The 26,913-nt window shown below is 43.5% G+C and overlaps 1 protein-coding gene across 1 annotated transcript; it reads left to right on the top strand.

Moving 5' to 3' along the window:
- The first annotated feature begins 1,464 nt into the window (after nt 1-1,464).
- si:dkeyp-27e10.3 (UPF0606 protein KIAA1549) lies at nt 1,465-25,001 on the top strand. Its single transcript, XM_044186192.1, is given in 22 exon segments — nt 1,465-2,114; nt 4,680-4,888; nt 8,087-8,315; nt 8,317-9,437; nt 9,535-9,617; nt 10,534-10,833; nt 11,339-11,525; nt 11,976-12,035; nt 12,305-12,456; nt 12,967-13,144; nt 13,995-14,179; nt 14,253-14,458; nt 14,834-14,961; nt 15,245-15,259; nt 16,480-16,670; nt 16,764-16,999; nt 17,248-17,383; nt 18,520-18,813; nt 18,905-18,957; nt 19,042-19,169; nt 19,422-19,576; nt 20,199-25,001. Coding segments are annotated over 21 exon segments (4,410 nt in total). The 5' UTR covers nt 1,465-2,114; nt 4,680-4,740; the 3' UTR covers nt 20,424-25,001.
- Nucleotides 25,002-26,913: the final 1,912 nt, after the last annotated feature.

Raw genomic sequence — 26,913 nt, 5'->3', positions numbered from 1 at the left:
TCGCCGTGTAGCTGATCTGTCTGACCTGTGTTATATTCCTGTTCCTGTGTGACCGACTGACAGCGAGCTGCTGTAACAGAGTTTCCCCTCGATCAATAAAGTGTTTCTGACTCTGAATGCGTAAAGCTAAGTGGGCGTGACTGTTGGTTTATCCGTTTATGACAGTTAGAAAATGATTGGACACAGAACCTTTGATTCTGACTTTAGAAAGAGGCTCAGATGCTTTTAGACAGGAGCTAAGTTCCCCAACCCCCCAACCCTAGAACTAGGGAACGTGGGACCCTCTGTCATGTTCCCATTATGTGCCATGTAAATGTGGGTCACACGGGACCCTGGGAACAGGAATGACCTCTTTTAGAAGATCTGACAGGAAGTTCGTTTGAAGCACACTGACGACTTCAAAGTGGTTTTTTTTGTGACCATATTTTGTATCTCAGGGGCGCGACAGCGACCTTCCACTTGTTCGTTACGTAAAACCAACACCGGGACAGATTTCTGTCCCACAAAGTCATGAACTGCAGCTGCAGGAAGAATCACCGGCGATCAGTGATCTGTAGCTGATTGTTGAGGCAGCAGGAAGGGCCTGTCAGGCAACGACGAGAACACGCCTGCACCCTGAGGCCCGGCTGCTCCGCTCAGGGCCACCAGTCCTGCGCCCTGAGGCCCGGCTGCTCCGCCCAGGGCCACCAGTCCTGGGCCCTGAGGCCCGGCTGCTCCGCTCAGGGCCACCAGTCCTGGGCCCTGAGGCCCGGCTGCTCCGCCCAGGGCCACCAGTCCTGCGCCCTGAGGCCCGGCTGCTCCGCCCAGGGCCACCAGTCCTGCGCCCTGAGGCCCGGCTGCTCCGCCCAGGGCCACCAGTCCTGGGCCCTGAGGCCCGGCTGCTCCGCCCAGGGCCACCAGTCCTGCGCCCTGAGGCCCGGCTGCTCCGCCCAGGGCCACCAGTCCTGCGCCCTGAGGCCCGGCTGCTCCGCCCAGGGCCACCAGTCCTGCGCCCTGAGGCCCGGCTGCTCCGCTCAGGGCCACCAGTCCTGCGCCCTGAGGCCCGGCTGCTCCGCCCAGAGCCACCATTCCTGCGCCTCTGGCTAACAGGAGCCACCGGGCTTCTTTCATCCCTAATGCAACTAATGTGGACACTTTAAATATGAGTGAAGGCTGCGAGTCTGCTGGGATTCAGTTTCATCTGCTGAACTACATTTTACTGGCGAGATTAGTCTTTTTAGTCTGATTAGTCTTTAATGATTAGTTATTAATGATTAATTATTAATGATTAGTCTTTAATGATTAGTTATTAATGATTGGTTATTAATGATTAGTTATTAATGATTGGTTATTAATGGTTAGTTATTAATGATTAGTCTTTAATGATTAGTTATTAATGATTGGTTATTAATGACTAGTCTTTAATGATTAGTCTTTAATGAGTTATTAATGATTAGTCTTTAATGATTAGTTATTAATGATTAGTCTTTAATGATTAGTTATTAATGATTGGTTATTAATGATTAGTTATTAATGATTGGTTATTAATGGTGGTTAGTAGGTCTTACTAAATGAAAGTGTGTCACAGTTTGTGTTTCAGTTCATGTATAAATATTCAGATTTCAGGCAGCTGAAGAAGATAAAGAGCTGATTTCTACACAAACTGACTGCTTTTGTGTTTTTCATGTTTCACTTGAACCTCTGCAGACTAACAGCTGGACTCTCAGTCCGACCCGGATCCTCCAGCTGAGTCCAGGTTCTGTCAGGGTCAGTCGTGATTCTGCGGAGCTGATCCCAGTCCAGCTCTGATGAAACGTCTCTGTGTGTGAGGAGAAAGAAAACAAGATGTCGTTTGAATTGTAGATTTGGACCAACTGACGCTCGGCGGCCGCAGGCGGAGCCGGGTTGGACTGGTACCGAGACCGGACGTGCCCTGAATCTGACAGATCAGGCACCAGCGCGGACGGGACCAGTTCTTTTATTTCCGTGAAGACATGTGGAGGTGAAGACTGCGGACAGAGAGGAGGAAGGTCTGATTCTGCAGGGACTCTCCGCCTCCTCCTTCCCCGCGCAGGGAGCGCGCCGCGGTTGCGGGAGACGCGTGACGCGCCCGAACCGCATCTCCAGGATGGCAGGTAGGTCTCCTCTCTCACTGAGGATAACACGCGTCCTGTAACGATAGCACGGCACGGCACGGCTTCCTCTCAATGAAAAGCTTGTGTTTTAGTGATCGGTGTTGGTGAGGCGGTGGGGGGCCGCTGCAGGTCTGATCCACATCGCCGGTGCTCGGTGTCGGTTTTAGCGGCATGGAGGCTCCAGCTGCGGCTCTCAACGCGCTCACAGCCGCCTCACATAAAGGGGGGAGGCGGCTCTGCTCATCAGAACCAGACTCGGTTTATTTTAAGGATCAGAATCCTGGTCGTTAGCGCCGGAGCCGGTAATTAGGGCACGGATGCTCTGCAGCTCCGACCCGGGACGGTGACTGTGGAGCGGGATTCAAGCAGCCGTCCTGCCCGGTGTGTCTTCGGAGGAGAGACGCGAGACAGGCCGGGGATGTTGGCGGGTATCTGTCCGGTAATGGGGTCAGTGTGAGAGGAGACCGAGCCGTGCGGAGCCGAGCCAGGCCAGCAGAGGTGTGAGCGGCCTGGAAACACCGCTGTTAGCTGAGCAGGGCCGGAGCCACCCTGAACAGGGCCCGAGCAGACCGTCAGCACATTAACTATTAATAACGAGTCCGGAGGAAATACTAAAGGAGGCCAGAAAATGTCAAATATTGATTGTTGATGAAAACCTGAAGAACAATGAAATGAATTCAGTCCAGAAGCAGAAAACCTGCAGCTGCAGCCAAAAACAGACACACACACCGGGGCAACGAATTATTCTTTTCATTATCGATTCATCGGATCCATTTCTCCGTGACTCCAAGAACTGTTTGATCGGCTTGTCTTGCTTTGTTCGACCAACAGATTCAGTTTGCTGAGATTTACATCATGTTTTTGGTGATTGATTAATTGTTCCAGCTCTAAGCTGTCAGGGGCCTCTGGTTCGGGTCCGGTTGTTTGGGGGTCCAGGGGTAAGAGGTAGAAACTTACATAGATTAACATCTGCACTAAAGTCTCCCCGATTCTTTAAAATACCAATATTATGTATTTGATATTTATTGCGCTTTTCTGTCTGACAAAAATGTGTTGACTCAAGGTCCACTTACACGTTTTTATCTCCATGACAACGGAGCAAACTCCATGCACTGATGAGGACCATGACGTGTGGTTGAGAGCGTGGCCCTTGTTTTTGTCAGATCATTGATTAATAAACAGACACGAACGTTTGTTTTTGGAGAAATCAGCAAATGAAATAACAAACTTCATCACAGTATAAAATAAAAATACAACTGAACAGTTTATATCGACAAACAAACACTTATTCGTTCAAATGATTACAAACACTTCGCAGAGGAATGCAGAGTTTATATTTTGGAGTTGTTGTCTGCAGATGTTTTGTGATCTGACGTCTGTTGTGATGCAGGTCTGAGGTTTGTTCAGGACCGGCTTAAAGTCTTTGATGGTTTCAGTTTCTGCAGGAGACAGACGTTGTTCTTGTGAAAAAGAGGAGAAATGTATGAATAATTAAATCAGTAAATGATCTCAAATAAAGAGTCCATTCGAATAGTTTCCCTGTCGATTAATCCATCGATCATTTATTCTTTAAGATGTCAGAAAATAGCGAAGCCTGCTGTTATGATTATCCAGAACCCAGGAACATGTATTCAGATAAGCCGTTTAGTCACATGTGACGTCACGTCAGTCGACTCTTTGATCAATCATTAAATTGTTTCCGTTTATAAAAACACTGAATCTTTGGAAAATATATTTTTTATTGTTTTTTTTTTTGTGTGTTAAGATAAAAAATATCTTTCAGGACTTTTAACACTTTCATGATGGAATGTAGTTTTATGTTGTTTTGATGAGTATTTATGATGTTTATGATCAGCTTTAGTTGATCACTAAGTCCTGTACTTCAGTACAAATCTGAGGTACTTGTACTTTACTTGAGTATTTCCATTTTCTGTTACTTTCTACTTCTACTTCACTACATTTATTTAATAACTTTAGTTTCTTTGCAGATTCAGATTATCAATACAAAATATAATCAGCAAATAAATGCTGATATATTATTATAGATTAAGCTACCCAGCAGAATATAAAGGAATAATAATAATATAAAGTCATTCAAATGAGCTCCACCTTTACCTGCTGCAACACTAAAGTGATGAACACATTAATTAACTATAATCCCATAATCCATTATATATTATTCTGAAATGGCTCATTCTGCAATTTACTGTAATACTTTTCCACTTTTACTTAAGTAACATTTTGCGTGCAGGACTTTTACTTGTAACAGAGTATTTCTACACTGTGGTGTTACTGCTGTTACTGAAGTGCTGAGTACTTCTTCCACCGCTGCTTGAACCTTGAACCTGAAGGCATCATCCAAATTATCTGAAAGTTTTTATTAGTAAATTTTATCCCCACGTTATTAAAACCAAGAACTTGACCTCAGCGGTCCTGGTCCTGGTCTCACTGGTCCCTCTCGTGTCTGTGGATTAAATCATAGGAAATATGAGTTTGTAGTTGGAATGAAATTAAACCTCTGATATTTAATAATCTGTCTCTTTAAAATCTTTTCATGTTGTTCAGGTCCTCCTGACGGGCCCTCGGCTCTCTGTATCGGGATCAGACTGGCGGCCCTTTGAGGACGATGGACCCTGTGATCCCGCCGGGCTCCGGCTTCAGGACCAGGACCAGGATGGACCCCAGAACCTCAGAGTGCAGACGTACACTCGGTGTGATCCTGCTGGTGGCCGGCACACTGGTTTCCATGGTGACATCAAGCTCACCTGCTGCAGGTAAGTTGCATTTGTGATTTTTTAAAGGGATATTCCACTGAATTTACTCGTCAGAGGTGCTGGTCCTGGTTAGTCCTCATCAGCCTCTGTGGAGTTTGTGAGACAACTGTATGAAGAGACTCCCTGAAACACAGGAACGATTTCACTGAATTAACTGAAAGATGATTAAAGTCGCTCGGTTCCTGTTTTGTTAAAACTGGTGATGTATTTCTTTATGCAGACGACTCAACTCTGTTCTGTGTTTCACCAACATTCGTGGAGCTCAGAGGATCAACGTGTTTGGTTGTTTATTTAACGTTTAAAACTCAGAGAAAGAATTTGGAAGCAAACAGCCGAGAGGAGTGAACATCGCACTTCACTTCACTGCTGTTTTAGTAAAGAGGAATTTCTTCAAGAAAGTTCACAACACGTCAAACTCCGGTTCACTTGATTCACCAGATGTTTTCTCAGTTTGAGTGAGAAACGTCTTCTCACAGTTTTTAAAGATCTTGGAAAGGTTTACAGAATAAGTGGAAATTGAATTCTATAATTTAGGAGCTCTGTAAGAAACTCTGAACTGGACATTTGAAGGTCTCGAGCTGTAACTGTTGTGATTTATTGTTAACGTGGACAAAATATTGTGAAGTACAGAACAGAAATACTATGAAACCTCTGTTGTAAACTTACGTAAAATCATTTTCCTTTCAGTTTCTGACACATTTCGTTTTTGCATCTTTACTACAAACAGCTCTGAGCTTCACTGTCTTATTTTTCACTGATGATTAATTCCAGTGTCTTTTTAAGAGAATATTAACTTTGAATAAAAATACAGATTAAATGATTTTCTAACCTGTAAAAAGCAGTGGGCGTAACCGGTTTTCAGTCCTGAGTTGTGTCTGCAGGTCTTGCTTTCAGGCTACATACAACAACTTTTATCATTAAGATAGTGTAGCCTGTATGTAGCCTGGAGGCGAAACCCAGGGCAAAAAGAGTCTACATGCTGCTGCTCATTAAGCTTGTTGCTTTGAGAGAGACTTTAGTCAGAAAATCAACCTGAAACTATGAACGTGAGGAGGACACAGTCTGTAGGGCAGTTGTGTTTTTATAAGTCTTCAGGATTGTTGCTGTTGTGTAGCTGACCGCTGACCTGGAAACTCTGACCTCTGACCTCTGACCTCTGACCCACCTGTAGAAAACAGGAACTTCCTTATAAGGAGATGTGAAGTGTGTCTGTAGTATTATTGGCTGCTGTGTCACTGAAACAGGAGGAAATCTTTATCCACCTTAATGTTGTCGTCCTCCCACTGAGTCTGTCGACACACACACACACACACCTTTAGATCTCACACTGAATGAGTCACATGACCTGCTGATGTCAGACTGAGGAGGTTCAAAGTGATGAACGTATTAGTTAGTAACACTGATTCCTGTCCAAACCTTACAGTATTTCTTCTAGTTATTCTGCTGATTGTAGCCTGAAGTTTACGTCTCAGTTTTAATGTGATTTCCCAGTTTAAACTCAGATCACACACTGACTCACTGTGGAGCTTCTCTATATGCTGAACTAAGCTTCAACATGAGTCTCCAGACTGAATATGGACTGGGACCATAGAGCTGAAACCATCAGTTGAGTCATTAGTTAACTGATTGGTTAATCTGTTTTATATCTCAGTAAACTGAATTTCTGTTGGTCGGACAAAACGAGGCATTTGACTTTTTGACTTTAGGAAATGATAACAGGCATTTTCACTATTTTGATTTTATCTGGCATTACTTTTAGACTAAATGATTAATCAATTAATCAAGATTTTATCTAATATTTATAGTCTATTTATTCACTGTTCTGTCTGTCTGTCTGTGTATTTGAGGGCGTCGTCTCCTGAATACCAATGACTCGTCTCCGCTCAGCACGTGATGCTGCCGCAAAGCACAGTGTCACCACGGCAACGAGGCCGGCACCAGATGAGACTCAGTCAAGGCTGCGAGTGTGTGCGTGCGTGGATGTGTGCATGTGTGTGTGAGATGACACAAAGACAAATAGGTTTAAAAAGACTGCAGAGCACAAAGAAAAACGAGGAGGCAGGAAGGAGAAAATTCAGAGTTAAAAACAGAAAGAGGCTTCTGTGTTTAAACTAATGTGCATCCAAAATAGTAATTTTAATAAAATCATAATATTCATAAGGAAATAATTCAAGCTAATTAAAGAAAGTAATTTTGCCTGTTAGCAGCTTTATGTGAATGTTGGGGATCCAATTGGCTTCATTGTAGTAGAGTTGGAAGTGATGAAGAGGCATGGCTTCATCATCAAAAGATTAAACACCAGAACTGAAAGCAACACGTCAACATGTAGTGAACTCATCTTCCTCTCTTCCTCTCTGAGAGGCAGATGTTCAGACCGATACCACTCTCATGTCTGTATGCTAAATATAAAGCTACAGCCAGTTAGCTTAGCATACAGACTGGTAACAGGGGGAAACAGCTAGCCTGGCTCTGTCCAAAGGTAACAAAATCCACCTACCAGCACCTCTAACTGATTAACATGTTATATCTGGTTTGTTTCATTTGAAGATAAACTGAAGTGTAAAATCACAGTTTGTGGTCTAAGGGTTTCTTTGTAGCAGCACCACAAACTCAACCCACTTGTTCCTGTAAGAACATTAAATAAATTCATAAAGACAACATTTAGTTAAAGATTTTCAGGCCCTTAAGCTTTGGTCAGGGTCCTGAGCTTTGGTCAGGGTCCTGAGCTTTGGTCAGGGTCCTCAGCTTTGGTCAGTTTCCTCAGCTTTGGTCAGTTTCCTCAGCTTTGGTCAGGTCCTCAGCTTTGGTCAGTTTCCTCAGCTTTGGTCAGTTTCCTCAGCTTTGGTCAGGTCCTTCAGCTTTGGTCAGGGCCCTCAGGTTTGGTCAGGACCCTCAGCTTTGGTCAGGGCCCTCAGGTTTGTTCAGGACCCTCAGCTTTGGTCAGGGTCCTCAGCTTTGGTCAGGGTCCTCAGCTTTGGTCAGTTTCCTCAGCTTTGGTCAGGACCCTTCAGCTTTGGTCAGGTCCTCAGCTTTGGTCAGGGTCCTCAGCTTTGGTCAGGTTCCTCAGCTTTGGTCAGGACCCTCAGCTTTGGTCAGGGTCCTCAGCTTTGGTCAGTTTCCTCAGCTTTGGTCAGGACCCTTCAGCTTTGGTCAGGGGCAATAAAGTTGAGATATTTAATCTCTCTCTTTGTCTCATAGGTGTGCTGGACTTCAACAGGACGGCAGAGTCTCCGTCACGTCCTTCATCACCATCATCACCCTCCTTCTCTCCTCCCAGACCCCCAGCCCCCAGCCCGCCCTCAGACTCTGGTTACCACGGTAACAGTGGTGGCGCAGGCTCAGCGGAGGACTCAGACTCTGGTGCTCAGGGGATCCACCTCTTGCTGAGACCTCCAGACCTCTTGTCCCCTAGCCTCCCACCGCCCCTCCCCACACACCCAGCCCACCCTCACCCCTCCCCCCCCCTGGGAGCAGGGCCCCTCCTTGGAGGAGGCCTGGGGCTCCGGAGACTACCTGGAGACTCTGTCCTTCATGGTGCCCGAAGGCGAGGAGCTGGCCCTGGCCACACCGCTGCTCAACCATCCCTACGACGAGGACGCCGGGGGGGACTGGGTCTCCTATGACACTGCCTTCCTTGCCCGTCCCACCCTTCCCCTCTCCTCCCACCTACCCCTCTCCTCCCACCTACCCCTCTCACCCTCCTCCTCCACCCCCAGCATCCCCCTGCACACTCGACCCACCCATCCGGATGTCTTCCCCGCCTGGGACGAGGACTATGACCTGGAGGACATGATGCCTCTGGAGCCGACGGAGCTGCTGCTGCCGGACATGAACAGTCTCGAGTACTACACCAACCTACTGGCCCGGGAGAGGGAGAGAGAGAGGGAGAGAGAGAGAGAGAGGGAGAGAGAGAGGGAGAGGGAGAGAGAGAGGGAGAGAGAGAGGGAGAGAGACAGGGAGAGAGACAGGGAGAGAGACCAGGACCGGGTCAACCTGTCTGACTCAAAACCCCCCATCACTCCCACAACAACCCAAACCCACCGTTCCCCTCCATCTCCGTCCCCGAGCTCCGGTCCCCCTCCTCCAGGAGGGGAGCCAAAACATCCCCTGGCGGGGCCCACCCCTCCTCTCACCCTCTCACCTACTGTCACAGGTGAAGATAAGTTAACCACCATCAAAACTCCTTCCACCCCTTCTTTTGCTCCAAAACCCAAAGACCATGCCCCAGCCCCAGACAGACACCCTCCTCGTCCCCCTTCCAACACCACTGGCCGGGTGCCTCCCCCTCCCCCGCTGGGACCGCCCACTCGCCCCGACAGACCGGAGAGACCTCCAGTGATCATAGAGAAGCCAGCGAAGGCTCCACCCACCAGGACCACCACCACAACCAAGGTGACGACTACGACCTCTGCCATCACCACCACCCAGATCACAGCCATCAGCCTGACCAGAGCCCCCCCGGTCACTACGCCCAGAGTGGCCCAGACCCCGCCCACCAGACAGTACCTGTGTAATGTCACCAAACCGGAGATGTACCTGGTCAGAGTAGGTAAGATCACCAAATGTCATGTGACAGGAACACCAGGTACTGCTGTGTCACCATAACAGGCTCAGTTACCAGATCTGTGTCTTTCTGTCTCCTGCAGTCAGTTCGAAAGGTTCGTCGGCAGGTTTCACTCAGGTCAGAGACCTTCTGAAGAGAGAGTTCAACCGCTCAGTGGAGCTCCAGGTACAAACACCACGTGATCCACAACAAACACCACCACAGCATTAGATCAGACTGTTATACTGAGTACATAGAGACATTAGGGCTCTTTTGATTTAAAAAAGAAATGTGATCATAACATTGTCTTCACTTTATCTTACTTTACTGGACTTTACTCTAGTAACCTCTACTGTAGTTTACTGTACCTTAATCTAGTTAACTTTACTTCACTCTAGTTTACTTTTCTCTTGTTTACTGTGCCATAATTCAGAATACTTAACTTTACTGTAGTTTGCTATATTTTACTTTATTTTATGTTATATTATGTTATGTCACTTTACAGCTAACAATGAGATAACATTTACTTTACTTTCTTTACAGCCAAGTATGAGATGATAACAATTACTTTAGTTTACTATACTCATTGCGTCAGTCCTCACTTTACACATCACCTCTTGGTTCAACTTTCTTTCTGTTAAAAACAAATCAAAACTCTCTTGAATCATCAACCATGCAAGTAAAATAACAGGCACCACCCGGTCCTCACTATCAGATTTCTACACCCAGGCAGTAAGGCGTAAAGTAACCCTCATTACACAGGACCTTCATACCTGTGTGAGTCACGTCAAAGACAAATTTCCATCACTTTGCGACGGACAGTAAAGTTTTTTTGATGCTGATACTCTGCTTTACATTACTTTACATTTCTTTACTCTAGTTTTAAAATGTTTTACTTTACTTTATGTCACGTAACGTTGTGTAACATCACATCAAGTCACGCCGTTTAAATTGTTGAGTTTCATTATTGATTAATTGTTCTCACCTGTCGTAATGAGCCTTAATTCAAGCTGCACCTGCTCCAGAGTGAACACACCTTGAACTCACCTTGATGATGTCAGATGATTGATAGCTGTCTGTCACCTCTCTGCTTCCTCATCAGTTCCTGAGAACTCCGTCCAGTTTTGCCTTCCGTGTTGTGTCAGGACCGTTGATCTTCACCGCCATGTCCGTCATCAACGCTCTCCGCCAACCGCCACGCAGCTCCGGCCCCGTTCCCACCGTGTCATCGCTCTACACCATACCTGACCTCAGGTACCAGGTCCACTCTGTGCTGCAGTTTGTCCCCGCCCACGTCGACGTCAGGGTCTGTAACTTCAGCGAACGGGTCGAGAAAGGGCTGATGATGGCGTACGCCGAGACACGGAGACGATCACACGAGGCAGGAAACATCACTGTACAGGTGAGTCTGTTACCTTTTGGTGGATGGTTTAACCATTCAAACAGGGAACAGAATTAGGTCATTACTGTACCTAAGGCTTAAACCTTTTATGTAAAAACCAGCCACCATCACGTCATTGATTTCAGATATCATTGATCTGCAGTTGTTTCTTTTACATATTTATTTTAGAATTGTTTAAAACTACTTAGGTTGTGTAAGTGAAGCTCTTTACAGGAAGAGATTTTCCAGTGATACATTTTAATCTTCACATTCATGTGATCAGGAATAAATCTGCAACTAATGATTATTTTCTCTATGATCATCTGTTCTTTATCTAATTAGACTATAATATAGCAAAAACAATGAGTAAGTTGCTAGAGCTTTACAAACTCAAGATTTAGAGGCTTTCAGTCCTTAACAGAATTAGTTTTTTGGGAAACACTGAAAACTTTATGCTTCAAAATGAATGAATCAGTCTTCAGAAACCTGTTGAGTTTCAGCCGCTGTATATCTGCGTCTTCTCCAGCTGCTGAACATCACCATGGGCGTGACCCGGCAGGCGGCGGAGCACAAGGTTTCCGTTGACATCACCTTTGCTGTGCGTGATGGACGGGACTACCTGCCGGGGTCAGAGGTCAGCGAACACCTGAGGAAGCTCAGCCTGGTCGAGTTCAGCTTCTACATCGGATTTCCTGCCCTGCAGATCGCAGAACGTACGACGCGCACACACACACACACACACACACACACAGATAGTTTGTTTATACCCACATGTGTTAATACAAATGCTCTCATCATTTTGAAGTCACTGTCAATAAATGTGTGTTAAAAGTACATTAAACATATTTGATAAATATATGAAATATATAAATATGTGGTAGACATATGTTAAATGTTATGCTAAACGTGTGTTAAATTTTTAACACACGTTAACGTACTTTTAACACATTTGTGCACTTTGTTTCACGCATTTAACATTTAATGCAGCATTACATAACATTTAACACACTTTTAACAAACATTAACCCGCATTTAACAATACTGTGTTAATGTGTGTGTTAAACATGTGTTAATGTGTTAATGTGTGTTACATGTGTATAAATGTATGTTAACCATGTGTTAAAAGTGTTAAATGTGCAATAAATGTGTGTTTGTGTTCACAGCTTTCCACTACCCTGAGCTGAACATGTCTCACCACCTGCGCTCCACCTGGGTCCGTACAGGTGAGAACACATCTCTGACTTGCTACAGAAGTTTGTGTGGAGATAGACGGGTGGTGTACTTTGGTAGAAAATAGTTCCCAGTGCAAACTGTTGCAGGCTGTGGATCATGGAACAACCTGTTGATTTTTATTTTATTTAATTCACCTCCATTTGGATGAATGCAGAAACCTGCGACAGATATCGAAAGTATTTTGAAAACACATTTCACGAGAGAATATTGTTGAATACAGTTTTGCGAGACTCACCTGTATGAGTCTGTGTTGTATCAGTGCTGCTGGGAGTTCAGGAGCAGCTGGTGGCTGAGAGAAGTTTTAAAGCTCGTCTGGAGAGACGTCTGGCTCTGCTGCTGGAGGAGGGACTGCAGGGATCCAGCAGGAGGCGCTGGAGGAGAGCTACAGCTGTGGGCAACAACAGTCTGCAGGTATACACACACCATACAGGTATACACACATCAAACAAGTATACAGACATCATACAGGTTTACACAACATACAGGTATACACACATCATACAGTCATACACACACACCATACAGGTATACACACATCAAACAGTCATACACACACACCATACAGGTATACACACATCAAACAAGTATACAGACATCATACAGGTTTACACAACATACAGGTATGGACACATTATACAGGTGTATACACACACGTCATACAAATCATACAGGTATACAGGTATACACGCTAAAAGTGTTTTTAGCACATTTTTCCTGCTGAAAGTGGTTTGGACCTGCTGTGTTTCTGTCCACATCATCAGCACAACTGTATCAACTCACCTGTACAGTGTTTACAAAACGATAAAGCGAGTGTTTCTGAGCGTCACGTCAGTGTTCTGACCCTGTTTTTCATGATGTCTGTCTGTTTTGTTCGCTCGGTTCACTGAAGTCATTCTAAAGCTGCAACCTGTTGTGTCTCAGGTGGTGCGGGTGGCGAGGCTGTCGGGGGCGGAGCGCCCCCTGGAGGTCTTTTATTTCGTGGAGGGTCCGGGTGGTGAGCGGATACCAGCCGAGGCGACGGCGGCCACCCTGAACCGTCTGGACCTTCAGAGAGCCGCCATTGTCCTCGGACACCGAGTCCAGAGACCGCTCGCCCAGCGTGAGTTAAGACCTGAATCTCTCAGAACACAGATCTTAAACTGTTACTGAACTCTTTGAGCCAGATTGATATAATTTGTGTCACAACTCAATCAGTTTTGCATAACTTACTCTTTCCAGGGATGGTGTATCATCTTTGTCTCATAATAAGCATCGTGTTTAGACATTTTCTTCAGAATCAAAAGTAATCCAGAGATTGTTCGCCAAGTTCAAACAGGATCTGCTGCAGCTAATACAGCAGGACTTTTCATGGTGGTCTCAATTCAGAACACACTACGTTTGCGTCCTTGGTAGTTCAAACCAAGCAAATGATCATCAGTTATGGTTTGAGTTCTGTTCCAATTCAAAGTCCACATTTACACAAGAATGCTCTAAATGGCCTGGCTCCACCCATTTTACTCAGGATGCTTAATAATTAGTAATGCAACTAAAAGAAATGTTCCCCATCGACCTCCATTATAAAAGAGACGTCTGTAAAACTGTTGACAGGACGCCTCCAGCTGCAAACAAGCTCAGTTATTACTGTTTGTGATATGAATTTTGTATTTGCAAAACTTTCTTAGAGTCCAAAAGAGATTTTATTTGAGTGACATCACAATGAAAAGTACAGAAGTGAACCCGGAGGCCACAAAACCTTTTTGGTTTATGTGCTCGGCAAGTGGACGCCATCTTTGAGTCGGTGTCTAGTTCTTATAATACATCAATCGTGTCAACTTGAGGTAGACAAGTATCCCAGCATGCATTTCACTTCAACCAGAAGCTATGGCGGCTATAATTTTCATACAGCTTTTGTGACACCAAATTATAATTTTTTCTCACCCGTCCCTCACCCGTCCCTCACCTGTCTTCAGCCGTGGAGACTCTGTCCGTCCCTCCAGCAGAGACTCAGAGCAGCAGTATCTGGCTGATCGTCGGCGTGGTCGTCCCTGTCCTGCTGGCCGTCTTCATCATCATCATCCTCTACTGGAAGCTTTGTGGCTCAGAGAAGCTCGAGTTCCAGCCGGACGCCATTAACACCATCCAGCAGAGGCAGAAGGTCAGAGGTCAACAGGAAGTCGTTAACTCTTTCCTGTTGTAAACAGTCACACTAACAGCTGACCCTCTCTCAGCTTCAGGCTCCCAGTGTGAAAGGCTTCGACTTTGCGAAGCTCCACCTCGGTCAGCACAGTAAAGACGACATCATGGTGATCCAGGAGCCTGGTCCGCTGCCCGCCCCCATCAAAGAGGCCACGCCGTCCGACGGGGGAGACCTCAACACCCCCAAATCTAAAGGATCGTCCACCAAGGCAGCCCGGTCCAGCCGCCGCAGGGGCAGGTAGGACACACACGTTTGGACTTTAAAAATATCATTTCAAAAAATGTTTGTAATTTAATTTAAGATAATCCAGGTATGTACTTAATTGGCTTGTTTGAAATATGATGTCACCTTGTCACTTGTACTCACACCTTTACTGACACACCTCGAAACATCAAATCAACTAAACGCTCTAAAACGCAAAAGAAAGGACACTGACAAAAACTGGCTACACTCGGTGTAAAACTATTTCCTCACAAAATAAAAGACAGAAGATAAAACTTGAATCATTATTTGGAGAAAAATGACATATTACAGCATCACAGGACCGAATACAGATGGACAGTAAAATACTGAGTGCATAAACAAAAATGAAACTTCTCTCTCGTCTGTCAGGCTCAGCCCGTCAGACGGCGACTCGTTAGGCAGCGACCAATCGAGCGGCAGAGAATCAGCAGAAGAAAGCACCCGACCTGTGGCCACGCCCTGTGAGGGGAAACAGCACAGGAAGACGCCCAAAAATGGTCAGAGACACTGTGACATCATCACCTGAACTGTCTGATTTGCATGTGTGTGTGTGTGTGTGTGTGTGTGTGTGTGTGTGTGTGTGTGTGTGTGTGTGCGTGAGGTTCCCTGGAGATTTAGATTTACAGTTATAGCAGGAAACAGCTGATTAAAGATAAAAATACCTGAGAGAGAAAAGAGAGGGGGGGGGGAGAGATGGAGGGATGAGTGAGTGAAACAAAGCTGTTGTTCTGTTTTAACAAACTTCATCTGTCTTTTCTTTTTAATGCTTCTGGACTGAAGGGAGGAGCAAGATGGGTACATTTATACCTTCATATCTTCTCCTCTCTTACACATTAAAGCTGCTCTAATCAATATTTTTATATCAACAATGGATCAAATGCTTCTGGTAGTTGTGAACCCACAGCTCTGCAGTTAGAGACTTGCTGGTGAGGAAAGCGCAACATCTGGCAACTAAAGAGCTAAAACTACCTGACAATACCCTCAATTAATTCTTCATTTACCCCTGAAAACACAGCAAACACCTTAATCTAAATAAATAACGGTGTTTGTTTGCCAGAAATCCTCAATTTGTCCAAATGATGAATCCATTACGCGATTGGAGTGTTTAAGGTGTTATTAAGGTTTTGTCATACCTGATCAACCCCGGTCAGTACGCCTTCAGTTCCAGGCTGCATCGAGTTTTGGACCCCTGTATACCTACCTGCAAGTCTAGTTTCAATTTAGTTCATGATTGTATGTCAGTTTGGTGGATGGTGACCCAGTGTGAGCTCCAGTAGTGTAATATTAAATTTGGAGAAAAACTTCAACAATGTTACACTTTTTAAAGTTTTCATATGTAACATAACTTGGCTTTCCATGGTCTCATGCTGCCATCTAGTCTTCTCAGCGTTCTTTCTATGCATACAATCACGGGTGTTTCGAACCTGGTATACATGCTTGAAGGTCTAGTTCCACCTTTGTTTCTAAGAAAGTCAAGTCAGTTTTATTTATATAGACACCCTCTGTCCTTAGACCCTCGAAAAACTCCCCAAAAAACCTTTAATGGGGAAAAACATGGAAGAAAGCTCAGAAAGACAGAGGAGGGATCCCTCTCCCAGGATGGACAGACAGGAAATGATGTTGTGTGTACAGAATAGACCAACGTAGTAAAATACAGTATGGACAATCAGGATGACGAACTCAGATAGATTGTAACATAATGAAGAATATGGATCCAGGAGGATGTCGAGCAACTTCAGGTGTCGCCAAACAGACCTGAGTCACATGCCCTCCTCTCCACAATGGATGGTCAGTTTGGTGGGTTGCTTAGACATGTGAATCCCTTAAACCTATCGCCATGGTTACTGAATTTATCCCAAATTCATCCAGTGTGAAGGTGAACTGATTTAAACAGGTGAATGTTTTATCAAGTTACAAACTTTTTAACAAAGAACCAGATATTTACTAACACAGTTGTTCGTCTTTTGTACAATGAACTTTTTCTCTGACCTTTCTTCGTCCATTCGCTCCATCAGGCAGCGGTCCAGACGAGCTTCTCTCCTCGTCCTCCATCTTCGACCACGTCGACCGTCTGTCTCGCGGCTCGTCTGATGGCATGCGTCGCCAGGCCAACAAGGTGCAGCTGATCGCCATGCAGCCACGACCAAGCCCGCCACACGCCCAGTCCCAACCGAGCCCCACCCTCACCGAAAAGGTCAACACAGAGGTGAGGCGATCACACCCTCCCTGCTCGCCTTGAGGAGATTTTAAACTTGTCTTGACATCATCGACCCTCCTGTGTTCACCTGTGCTCCGGCAGGTGGCGCTGAGACACAAGTCAGAGATCGAGCATCACAGGAACAAACTTCGGCAGCGTGCTAAGAGGCGTGGTCAGTGTGAGTTTCCATCCATGGACGACATCATGGACGCATTCGGAGATGGACCAGTGCAGGGCGACGTGGCGCAGCGTCTCTATAGCTCCGCTCATGACCACATGGACTGCATCCTGCAGGCCGATGCCAACTCACCCCCCACCCCCACCGACTCCAGGAGGAGGTCAGACTTCACCTGAGACTTGAGACAAACTTGTGCTGATCTGAGGGTCTTCATGTAACTGTAGAGTTAATTTAACTCATATTGTTTGCTTTTATTATTTACTATATTATTTTATAAACTTGGGACTGTAAAGGAAAAACTAATTTAATAATTAATTTAATGATTAATATCTGAGGAGACTCTGCAAGACCAGATTCACAGTGAAACACATTTTCTATATGGGTATGTCTGTCTGTTTGTCCTTCCAGAGGGAGGCGCTCTCCTCGGGGTCGGCGGGCTCAGCCAGGACCTGGAAGTCTTCCTGATACAGACAGAGACCGGCTACTCACCGAACAGAGCGCCACCTACAGGAAATACCCAGGACTCAACAACGTGGCCTACATGGTGAGACAACAGTTTATTCAGTTGTCTCACCAACTTTAACTAATTAGCAGTATAGCTCTGTCCTTCTGGTGGTACTCAGGATCTACAGGAAGCATTTGATACTGTGATCATAGGATTTTGCGATAAAAGCTCAAAGCTTTGGGATTGAATTGGTCGGCTGTATATTGGATTCAGTCTTATAGATCAAATCACCTCCTCAGGGTAGCTTTTTGGTTCCTTTTTTTCTTTTTATTGTATATTAATGATTTAAAGTCAGACTGTTCTTTTGCCTTTTTTATATGCAGGTGATTGTGCTTTATTAGTATCTCATTAAGGCAAAAGTTTAAGCTCTCCCTCTACCACAAAAACGGAAGCTATAGCTACGTTTAACATCTAAAAGGAAACTCATACAAACTTCAGAGTTTATAGTTTATAGTAAAAATTGTGTAACATGTTTGGGTTGTGATTTGAACCAATATCTATCTGGTGAGTCAGTTGCTTTAAAAGTTATTTCTAAGATAAATCGAAGGTCTTACTAGAGTTCTGGTTCAGTGTCACTCTACACATTTTAGAGCTGAGGCTGACAAGCTGAGTCTGAGATGCCTAGAAAGGCCACTGTACAGAGGATAAACCCTTTGATTTAGGTAACAACATAACCCTTTCCTCTGGCGCCACCCTCAGGACAAACTTCACAGTTTTTACTCCACTAGTGGTAAACAGCTAAAAATAGAAACATTGTCTCAATTTTTATCCAACAGTTTAGCTTTCTGATGAACATCACAGCCTCAGGGGGGCACTAGTGAGGCTGCAGTGTTTTAGTCTGTTAGCGAAGCAGGCCTAACCTTAATATTTGACCTAGCCCTGACATCTTGGACCAATATTAACTTTTTATAAACAATCCATCTTTTTTCATAGAAATATAGAACAAGTTTAAATTAATATAAGTGGTCTGGAGGTCACATGTATTGAGGTAAAGGACTGGTCTGAGGTGACTGATGGATACAAGAGATTATCATCAGCATAAAAGTGGACATTATAGTGCTGACTTGGAAAATAAATATTTTCATTATTGACCTAGTATTGATCCTTGTGAAACACTGGTGATCTGGACCCCACTGAACATCTACTCTGTATTCTCTCTTTCCTCTATCATATAGTCGGATCCTGACCTGCCCCCAGACCACGGCAGCCCGTCTCCTACCGACGAGGTGTTTGACCCGGCCCCGGCCCCACCCCCCTACATGCCCCCCCAGCCCTCCATTGAGGAGGCACGGCAGCAGATGCACTCCCTCCTGGATGATGCCTTCGCCCTGGTGTCGCCGTCCTCGCAGGGCAGCGCCGGGGTGAGCGGGGTAAGCCCTGCTCTGCCCAGCCCCTCCCCCCAGGCCCGCCCCCCAGGCAGGCAGTGGGGCTCTTACCCAGCAGCCCCTTCTCACAGCCCCTTTTCTGCAGTGAGTGTGTTGTCCTGCAGCTGAGGCCATTTTCCTTCTGTCATGACTTAATGTTCAGTTTTCATTTTTTTTTCTCTCCCTGTTTCTGCAGAGATACGCAGAACTGGGAATGTCTCCCACATCAGTTCAGGGCCTGCTGCAGAGGTCAGTATCAGTACACTTAAAACCAGGTCCAGGTCTGCAAGCTGAACCTGAACCAGTACTGATTCTTTTGTGTGTTTTATCCAGACAGGGCCTCAGCTCAGGAGGGTATGTTTCTACTGGAGACCAGCTGCAGGAGTCGGTTTACTCCAGCAGGGGGCAGTACGAGGACCCCCCCTCCTCGTCCAGACCGCGACCTGTAGGAGGCAGCACAGGTACAGTCATCTGGATGTACTGATCACATGCATTGCTGTTTTAGACATGATCCCACATGCATGACATTTTAGTATATCAGTAGGTTTTGTTGTGATTGTTTACAGGTACACTGCTGTCATTAAAGAGAGTAATGAAACACCCCTACTCAGCCTGCCTCGGCCGCCTACACACATCTGAAACTCTTTCCTCTGGATGGGGGCTTAAATATGTTGTATCTGTTACATTTGTTGACTGAATTTGTTGATCTCCAGGTGCGCAGCTCCACCACTTGACCCAGGTGGGTTTGTCCAGTCAGATTGGTGCATACCCTGGGGTGGGTCGCAGCATGTCTGGTCCCACTGGCTCCAGCTGGAATCAGCAGCACTCAGACCAGGACCTGTCCAGACCAGGAGTCAGCAGAGAGAGTGTGAGTTCACTGTGGGGAGTAGCAAAATGAAACCAAACTGGGTCGAACTGAGTGGTTCCGTCATTCTTTACTGTAGTAACGAGAGGTCATGGTCATGTAGGACAGTTCAAAACAGTCTTGACTAGTCCAGACCAGTCCAGTCCTGATGTGTCCTGTCCAGATCTGTCCTGACTAGACCAGTGCTAACCAAAAATGCTCAGAACAGTCCTGACGAGACCAGTCCAGACAAGTCTTGACCTGTCCAGATAAATCTGCACCAGTGCTGAGCAGACAGTTCAGACCAGTACTGACAGTCAGACAGACTCATTGAGACCACTCCAGATCAGGCCTGACCAGTTCAGATAAGTCCTGACCAGACCAGACCAGTCCAGTCTAGAATAGGCGAGACAAGTCAAGACCAGGTCTTGCCTCAAGACCCTACTGACCCTCAGGAGGCAAATCAGATTGACAGTTCATTATCTTCAGTCTGAATCAAAGTGGAAAAGTTAAGAGTGCACCAAGGCTGGTAGTTCTTAAACAATAACAAATAACCACTGACAATTTCTTTGCAGTTTCTTTTCATGTCTTTTATCAGGATTTATTTTCTGGTCTTGGCCTCACCCTCTCTCCCTTCTCTCTACAGGTGCTGTCGTTTCCTGAGTTCTCCTCTTCCTCTGTTTTCCAGATGCCCAGCTCCTCGTTGCGGGACCCATCGGCTCCACCTCTTCTCCTGACCTCACCGACTCCAGAGTACCCGCCTGAGGATGCCTCACCCTCTGCCCACACCTCCGCCTCCCTTATAAAGGCTATCAGAGAGGAGCTGCGACGTCTAGCCCAGAAACAGGTTGCAGTAACCAGCTACCCTTAGACTGGTCTGGACCTGTTTGGATCAGGACTCAACTGGTTTCAACCGTTATTGTTTTAAACCACTCAGAGGCTGTAAGGACTGGATTGAAACCATAAAACTGACTGATCTACACTCTCACTGCTAAATCCAAAATAACTCTGGACCATGATCTATGTCTGGGGAAAAAAAGGACAGTGGTGTTAAAGACCTTCGGTACTTTACAGGGTCCCGTCTGTGTGTCCATCATCCATCAGCTCAGTGTTTATTGGATGGGAGTTTGACTCTTCATGTTTCCATTGAAGTGCTTCCTGAAGTGGATCAGTTGATCATCATCTTCCTTCCTGAACTTCTGGAGCGACAATTCATTCCTGAAATTCTGGATTGGATTCTCCCCCCTGATCGCCTAGAGTGGAATGTCCTTCCCGACCGTATGGAGTGGATGGTTCCTTCAGACATTCTTGAGCTGATGGTCCCTCCTGATCTTCTAGACTGGATCATCCCCCCTGACCTTCTGGAGTGGCAATTTATTCCTGAACTTCTGGAGTGGATCAGCGCTCCTTAACTTCCAGAGTGGATGATCCTTCTTGGAGTTCTGGAGTGAAAGGTCCTTCCTGACCTTCTGGAGCAGATCGTCCAAGAAGATTCTGATCCTCTGAGGTTTCGGCTCTCCTAGAGTCCTGGAACGGATCATCCTTCCTGGAGTTCTGGATTGGAGTATTCCTCTTGAACTTCTAGAGCAGATTCTGGAGTCGATTGTCCCTCCTGAAGTTCTGAAGTGGATTGTCCCTCTGGACCTTCTGTGGTGCTAACCGTCAGCCTCATACCATCTCCTCATTGACCACTTATTGCCTTCCACACTCCCATCAGCCACAGGGATTAGGTCTCCGTTCATAAACCATATCAATGAGGTCTTTGCACTGTCGACAGCTGGAGGTGGCGTACAGTTCCTACAGCAAGGGGACGCAAAATAGGAAAAAAAGTATATATAAATATCTATAAGAATGAATATAAATATCTGTAAAGAGATAGAATACCAATGAGCACAATATCAATGTAAGAGTAATTATTGGAGTATTGAGATGTTACTTATTTTTTATTGCTTATATATGAAAGTATACTTTAAATCCTTTATTTTGATCAAAAAAAGACCAAACTACTGTTCTATGGTTATATTCCTCTTGTGTTTGAGCTCGCTGTAGATTTTGAGCCGGCGCTTGTTTCTCTGTGGAGACGTTGCTTAGCGTAGCTGCTCGCTCGTGTGTTCATGTATCGTGGCAATGAAAAAAAAATGACGCTAATGCATCACTTTGATATAAAGTTTTTCATCGCTGATTTGTTGCATCCATCAATTTGTGGGCAGAACGCTATAGATGAGTTTATTATATGGGTAAAAAGTGTTTCTGTACAGGGGCAGAGATAGGAAGCCAGTCATTCATCACAACCAGAAACTAAAGCTAAAGCTAAAAGCAGACACATCAGCTCCCCCTGGAGGCTGTAATGTTCATTGCTCCCAAGAAAACAGATTCTTACCACTAATTGTACGTCATCAGTGTAGCTGCGGTAGGAGATGCCCTTCAACTATTTCTTATCTGCCTAAGAGGCAGCAAGGCAAACAAAATAGGACCCAGGACAGAACCTTGGGGCACACCACAACACAGAGTTGCAGATGAGAAATTACAACTATTAACAGTGGCTGCCTCATTAGCGTGTCCGAGGCTGTTATGTTCATTACCATTCTTTATTAGTAGTGAGATAAAATTGTTAGGTTTGTCCTGATGGTGGCGTAAGAGGTAAGGTCATGTTGTTACCTAAATCAAAGGGTTTATTCTCTATACGGTGGCCTTTTTAGGACATCTCAGACTCAATTTTTCGGCTTCTGGAACATCTGGACTGGACTCAATTGTCTTTGTCCGTCTACAGTTCAATAATAGATCCTTTGCCTCCTTTTTCTTTTTCCTTCAGCGTGTGAAGGTAAAAAAAGTTGAATATTTGCTATGAAGAAAGGAGTCCAGGTTAGGAAGATACTGGAATGTCCTAATCAGGTTTTTTAGTAATAATCTCTGTCTGAATCCAAATGTCCCCCCTTCAGAATTGTGAACTGAGCCTTCACTAACTTCGGTTCTATGTATGTTGACATGTTCACCATCATCTCATCAAGTTTGCAAGGGGGCTAGGCTGTAAGGGGATGAAATGTACTCAGAGACATAATTCAAGTTCCTCATCCTGTAATTATCCTGTAATCCCAGTATTTTTCTGAATGGCTCTTAGCGGTATTGACATCAGTTTTTTATGCAGGATGGATAGGGGTATGGATAGCTGGTTCAATTTCCGTTTCTTAAATTTGATGAAACCCAACATTTACCTGTCTAATTCTGAAGATCATAACAAACTAATTAAATTATTATGATAAAGATAATGATTATTATTAGTAGTAGTAGAAGCAGTACTATTCCTTTCTTTTATGTCATGACCATTTTGCTAGGAACTATGAGTACTCTTCTGAGTGAAGTCTGCACCCCAGAAGGACTCTCTGGAAGTCTACAGAAGTCCACTTGAAGCCCCTTGCAGAATTGAACTGTAGATTTGGACAAACCTTGGCACTCATGGACTTCCCAGGAGTCGTACCATTAAGTCCATAAGTCTTCAAGTGTGGGGAACTCATTTTGATTCAGCCTTTATCTTCATTTGCTGTTTGTACAGCTGAATGACTGGTTCCCCCCTCGGCTGGTTGGCTGTTTTCTCTTTAGTGTTGAAGTGTGACGTGTGAAGAAGTTGGTCACTCGTAAAATCTGGTACGAGAGGGTTTGTTTGCCGCTACTCTCGGCTCTTCTTCAGCATGTTTGACTCAGTTTGGCGCTTTAGCTACTCGTGATGTTCCAGTTAATGTTCATTAGCATGCTGCTAAAAGATGATAAAAACAAAGTTTTAAAAAGTAAAGAGTTGTTTCCACATCAAGTTAAGAGTGAGCAAAGAGTGATTAATGTGTGACAGTGCCATAATACCATCATCCAAACAGTAGAAAAAATACATCATATGAAACATCATGTTTTTTTGTTTTGGATTTCCAAAAGATATTTTTTAATCTAAATAAAGATGGTTACAGTAAACAGTGTATAAATGAAAGTGGATATGATGTTGAATAGAAAACATAATATATATAAAATATTTTATCTGTGATTGCTCTACTGAACAGACTCAAAGATCTGCCCGGCAACAGTGCCAACACATCCTTCATGGACCAGAAACCAACCGCAGAACTCTTCACCGGCTGGAGACTTTCTGATTGGACCTAGCACCTATCAGTCAAGCTGTAGGACTTGGCCACACCTACAGGGTCACTTGGTGCTAATTCAATGACTCGAGGTGTGTCTGATACTCGTCAGATCACACACAAAACACAAAAGAATTTAAATCCTGCAGGTGTCGTGATTGAAAAGAGAAGTTCATCTTCTCACAACAAACTCTGGATTCAAGCTGCTGCTCTGCAGGTTTCACAAACTTCTGAATGTTTCCTTAAATGTTTTCTATAGTTTCAGAGTTTCTGTGTTTTCTAGATCTGTGATCCTCAGTGAGAATCCAGCAGATGACCAGTCGCACTGTGGATGTTTACTCATGACAAAACTACTAATTCACACTGGAATCACTCTGAGACTCACCTGGTACTAACATGTACAGAAAGTTATATTCCTTTAATCTTGCACACAAGATATCAACTTGTGTGCAAAAGACATTAACTTGTCCAAACCAGATACTAACTTGTCCAAACCAGATACTAACTTGTCCAAACCAGATACTAACTTGTGCAAACAAAATACTAACTTGTGCAAACAACATATTAACGTTTACTTACAAGATAACTTGTGGCAACAAGATAATAACTTGTTATGGATCTTGTTCTTTCCTGTTTGCACAAGATACTAACTTGCACAAACAAGATACTACTGTCTGCACGCATGACAGTAACTCATGCACACAAGTGATATACACTTGTGCAAACAATATAGTAACTTTTGCACACAAGATACTAACGTGTGCACAAGTTATCCTTTGTGCATAAGATGAAAAGTCCAACTTTCGGCGTTTCCATAAACATCTGATCTGTATCTTGATATCCGATCTAAATCAGCCGACCTGGCAGTAGTACTCGCTACTATACTGCGATCTGTATTTGGAAGTTAAAGCAGCTCTTTACTTTTCAGATAATTTGAGTGATTAGTTTTGTCATAAATGAACTTCCACACAGGTATTGCTCTGAGTCGAACCACATTCCTGTTGTTCCTCTCTGGACTTTGTTCCAACACGCAGCTTCACTGAAACCCAGACCAGGTGAGTGCACATCAGGTGTGATCCAGGTAATTCAGTGATGCTGCTTCGAGGAAACAGAGCCTGAAGGAAAGGTTATTTTAATGTCAAATCAGTGATGCGGGAACACTGCCAGCAGTCTCACCTGTTCAGCAGCAGCCAGGTGAGTGTTCAGCTGATCTGACTGTGTCACATGACAGGACCTGTTCTACCCAAACTCCGTGTGAGCTGCATCCTGTGGTGTTTCAAGTCTGAAAGATTGTGTTAACAAATTAAAGAGATGTGTTCAAATTCAAACTGTGGCAGCAGATTTTCTCCTTTATTATTTATTGTCATTCATTTTTCCTCTACAGTTTAAAAAGTGAGATAGAAATCATGTTTTAGACAGGTGTTACTTACACAACAGCTGCATTTAAAACTAGCTAATTAGTTGGTGATCCGTCTAATCCGTCCTCTGTGGGATAATCTTGGGCAATGTCACCCCCCAAAAACCCACAGAAAACCTACATAAACTGCTTTATATACAGTTAGCTGGTTTTAACTACTTTATATACAGTTAGTTTTAACTAGTTTATACACAGTTAGATAGTTTTAACTACTTTATATACAGTTAGTTTTAACTAGTTTATATACAGTTAGTTTTAACTAGTTTATATACAGTTAGCTAGTTTAACTGCTTTATATACAGTTAGTTTTAACTGCTTTATATACAGTTAGCTGGTTTAACTGCTTTATATACAGTTAGTTTTAACTGCTTTATATACAGTTAGTTTTAACTAGTTTATATACAGTTAGCTAGTTTTAACTGCTTTATATACAGTTAGCTAGTTTTAACTACTTTATATACAGTTAGTTTTAACTAGTTTATATACAGTTAGCTAGTTTTAACTACTTTATATACAGTTAGTTTTAACTAGTTTATATACAGTTAGTTTTAACTAGTTTATACACAGTTAGTTTTAACTAGTTTAAAAACACAGTTAGCTAGTTTAACTGCTTTATATACAGTTAGCTGGTTTTAACTACTTTATATACAGTTAGATAGTTTTAACTACTTTATATACAGTTAGTTTTAACTAGTTTATATACAGTTAGTTTTAACTAGTTTATATACAGTTAGTTTTAACTAGTTTATACACAGTTTTAACTAGTTTATACACAGTTATCTAGTTTAACTGCTTTATATACAGTTAGCTAGTTTAACTGCTTTATATACAGTTAGCTGGTTTTAACTACTTTATACACAGTTAGCTAGTTTTAACTGCTTTATATACAGTTAGATAGTTTTAACTACTTTATATACAGTTAGTTTTAACTAGTTTATATACAGTTAGTTTTAACTAGTTTATACACAGTTAGTTTTGACTAGTTTATACACAGTTAGCTAGTTTAACTGCTTTATATACAGTTAGCTGGTTTTAACTACTTTATATACAGTTAGATAGTTTTAACTACTTTATATACAGTTAGTTTTAACTAGTTTATATACAGTTAGTTTTAACTAGTTTATACACAGTTAGTTTTGACTAGTTTATACACAGTTAGCTAGTTTAACTGCTTTATATACAGTTAGCTGGTTTTAACTACTTTATATACAGTTAGATAGTTTTAACTACTTTATATACAGTTAGTTTTAACTAGTTTATATACAGTTAGTTTTAACTAGTTTATACACAGTTTTAACTAGTTTATACACAGTTAGCTAGTTTAACTGCTTTATATACAGTTAGCTGGTTTAACTGCTTTATATACAGTTAGCTGGTTTTAACTACTTTATATACAGTTAGTTTTAACTGCTTTATATACAGTTAGTTTTAACTGCTTTATATACAGTTAGCTGGTTTTAACTACTTTATATACAGTTAGTTTTAACTACTTTATATACAGTTAGTTTTAACTGCTTTATATACAGTTAGTTTTAACTGCTTTATATACAGTTAGCTAGTTTTAACTGCTTTATATACAGTTAGCTGGTTTTAACTAGTTTATACACAGTTAGCTAGTTTTAACTACTTTATATACAGTTAGTTTTAACTGCTTTATATACAGTTAGCTGGTTTTAACTACTTTATATACAGTTAGCTTGTTTAGTCCAGTGGTTCCCAGCCTAGGGGTCTATTTGCTGATTTGTAAAACATTAGTTTTACTCTTTGGACTAAAAACAATCATTTAAATAAAAACCATGTGTTAAGTTTTATACTAAATCATA

Source organism: Siniperca chuatsi, linkage group LG23 (genome assembly GCF_020085105.1).
Source record: "Siniperca chuatsi isolate FFG_IHB_CAS linkage group LG23, ASM2008510v1, whole genome shotgun sequence".
Taxonomy (NCBI): domain Eukaryota; kingdom Metazoa; phylum Chordata; class Actinopteri; order Centrarchiformes; family Sinipercidae; genus Siniperca; species Siniperca chuatsi.
This window is presented reverse-complemented; position numbering and strand designations above follow the sequence as displayed.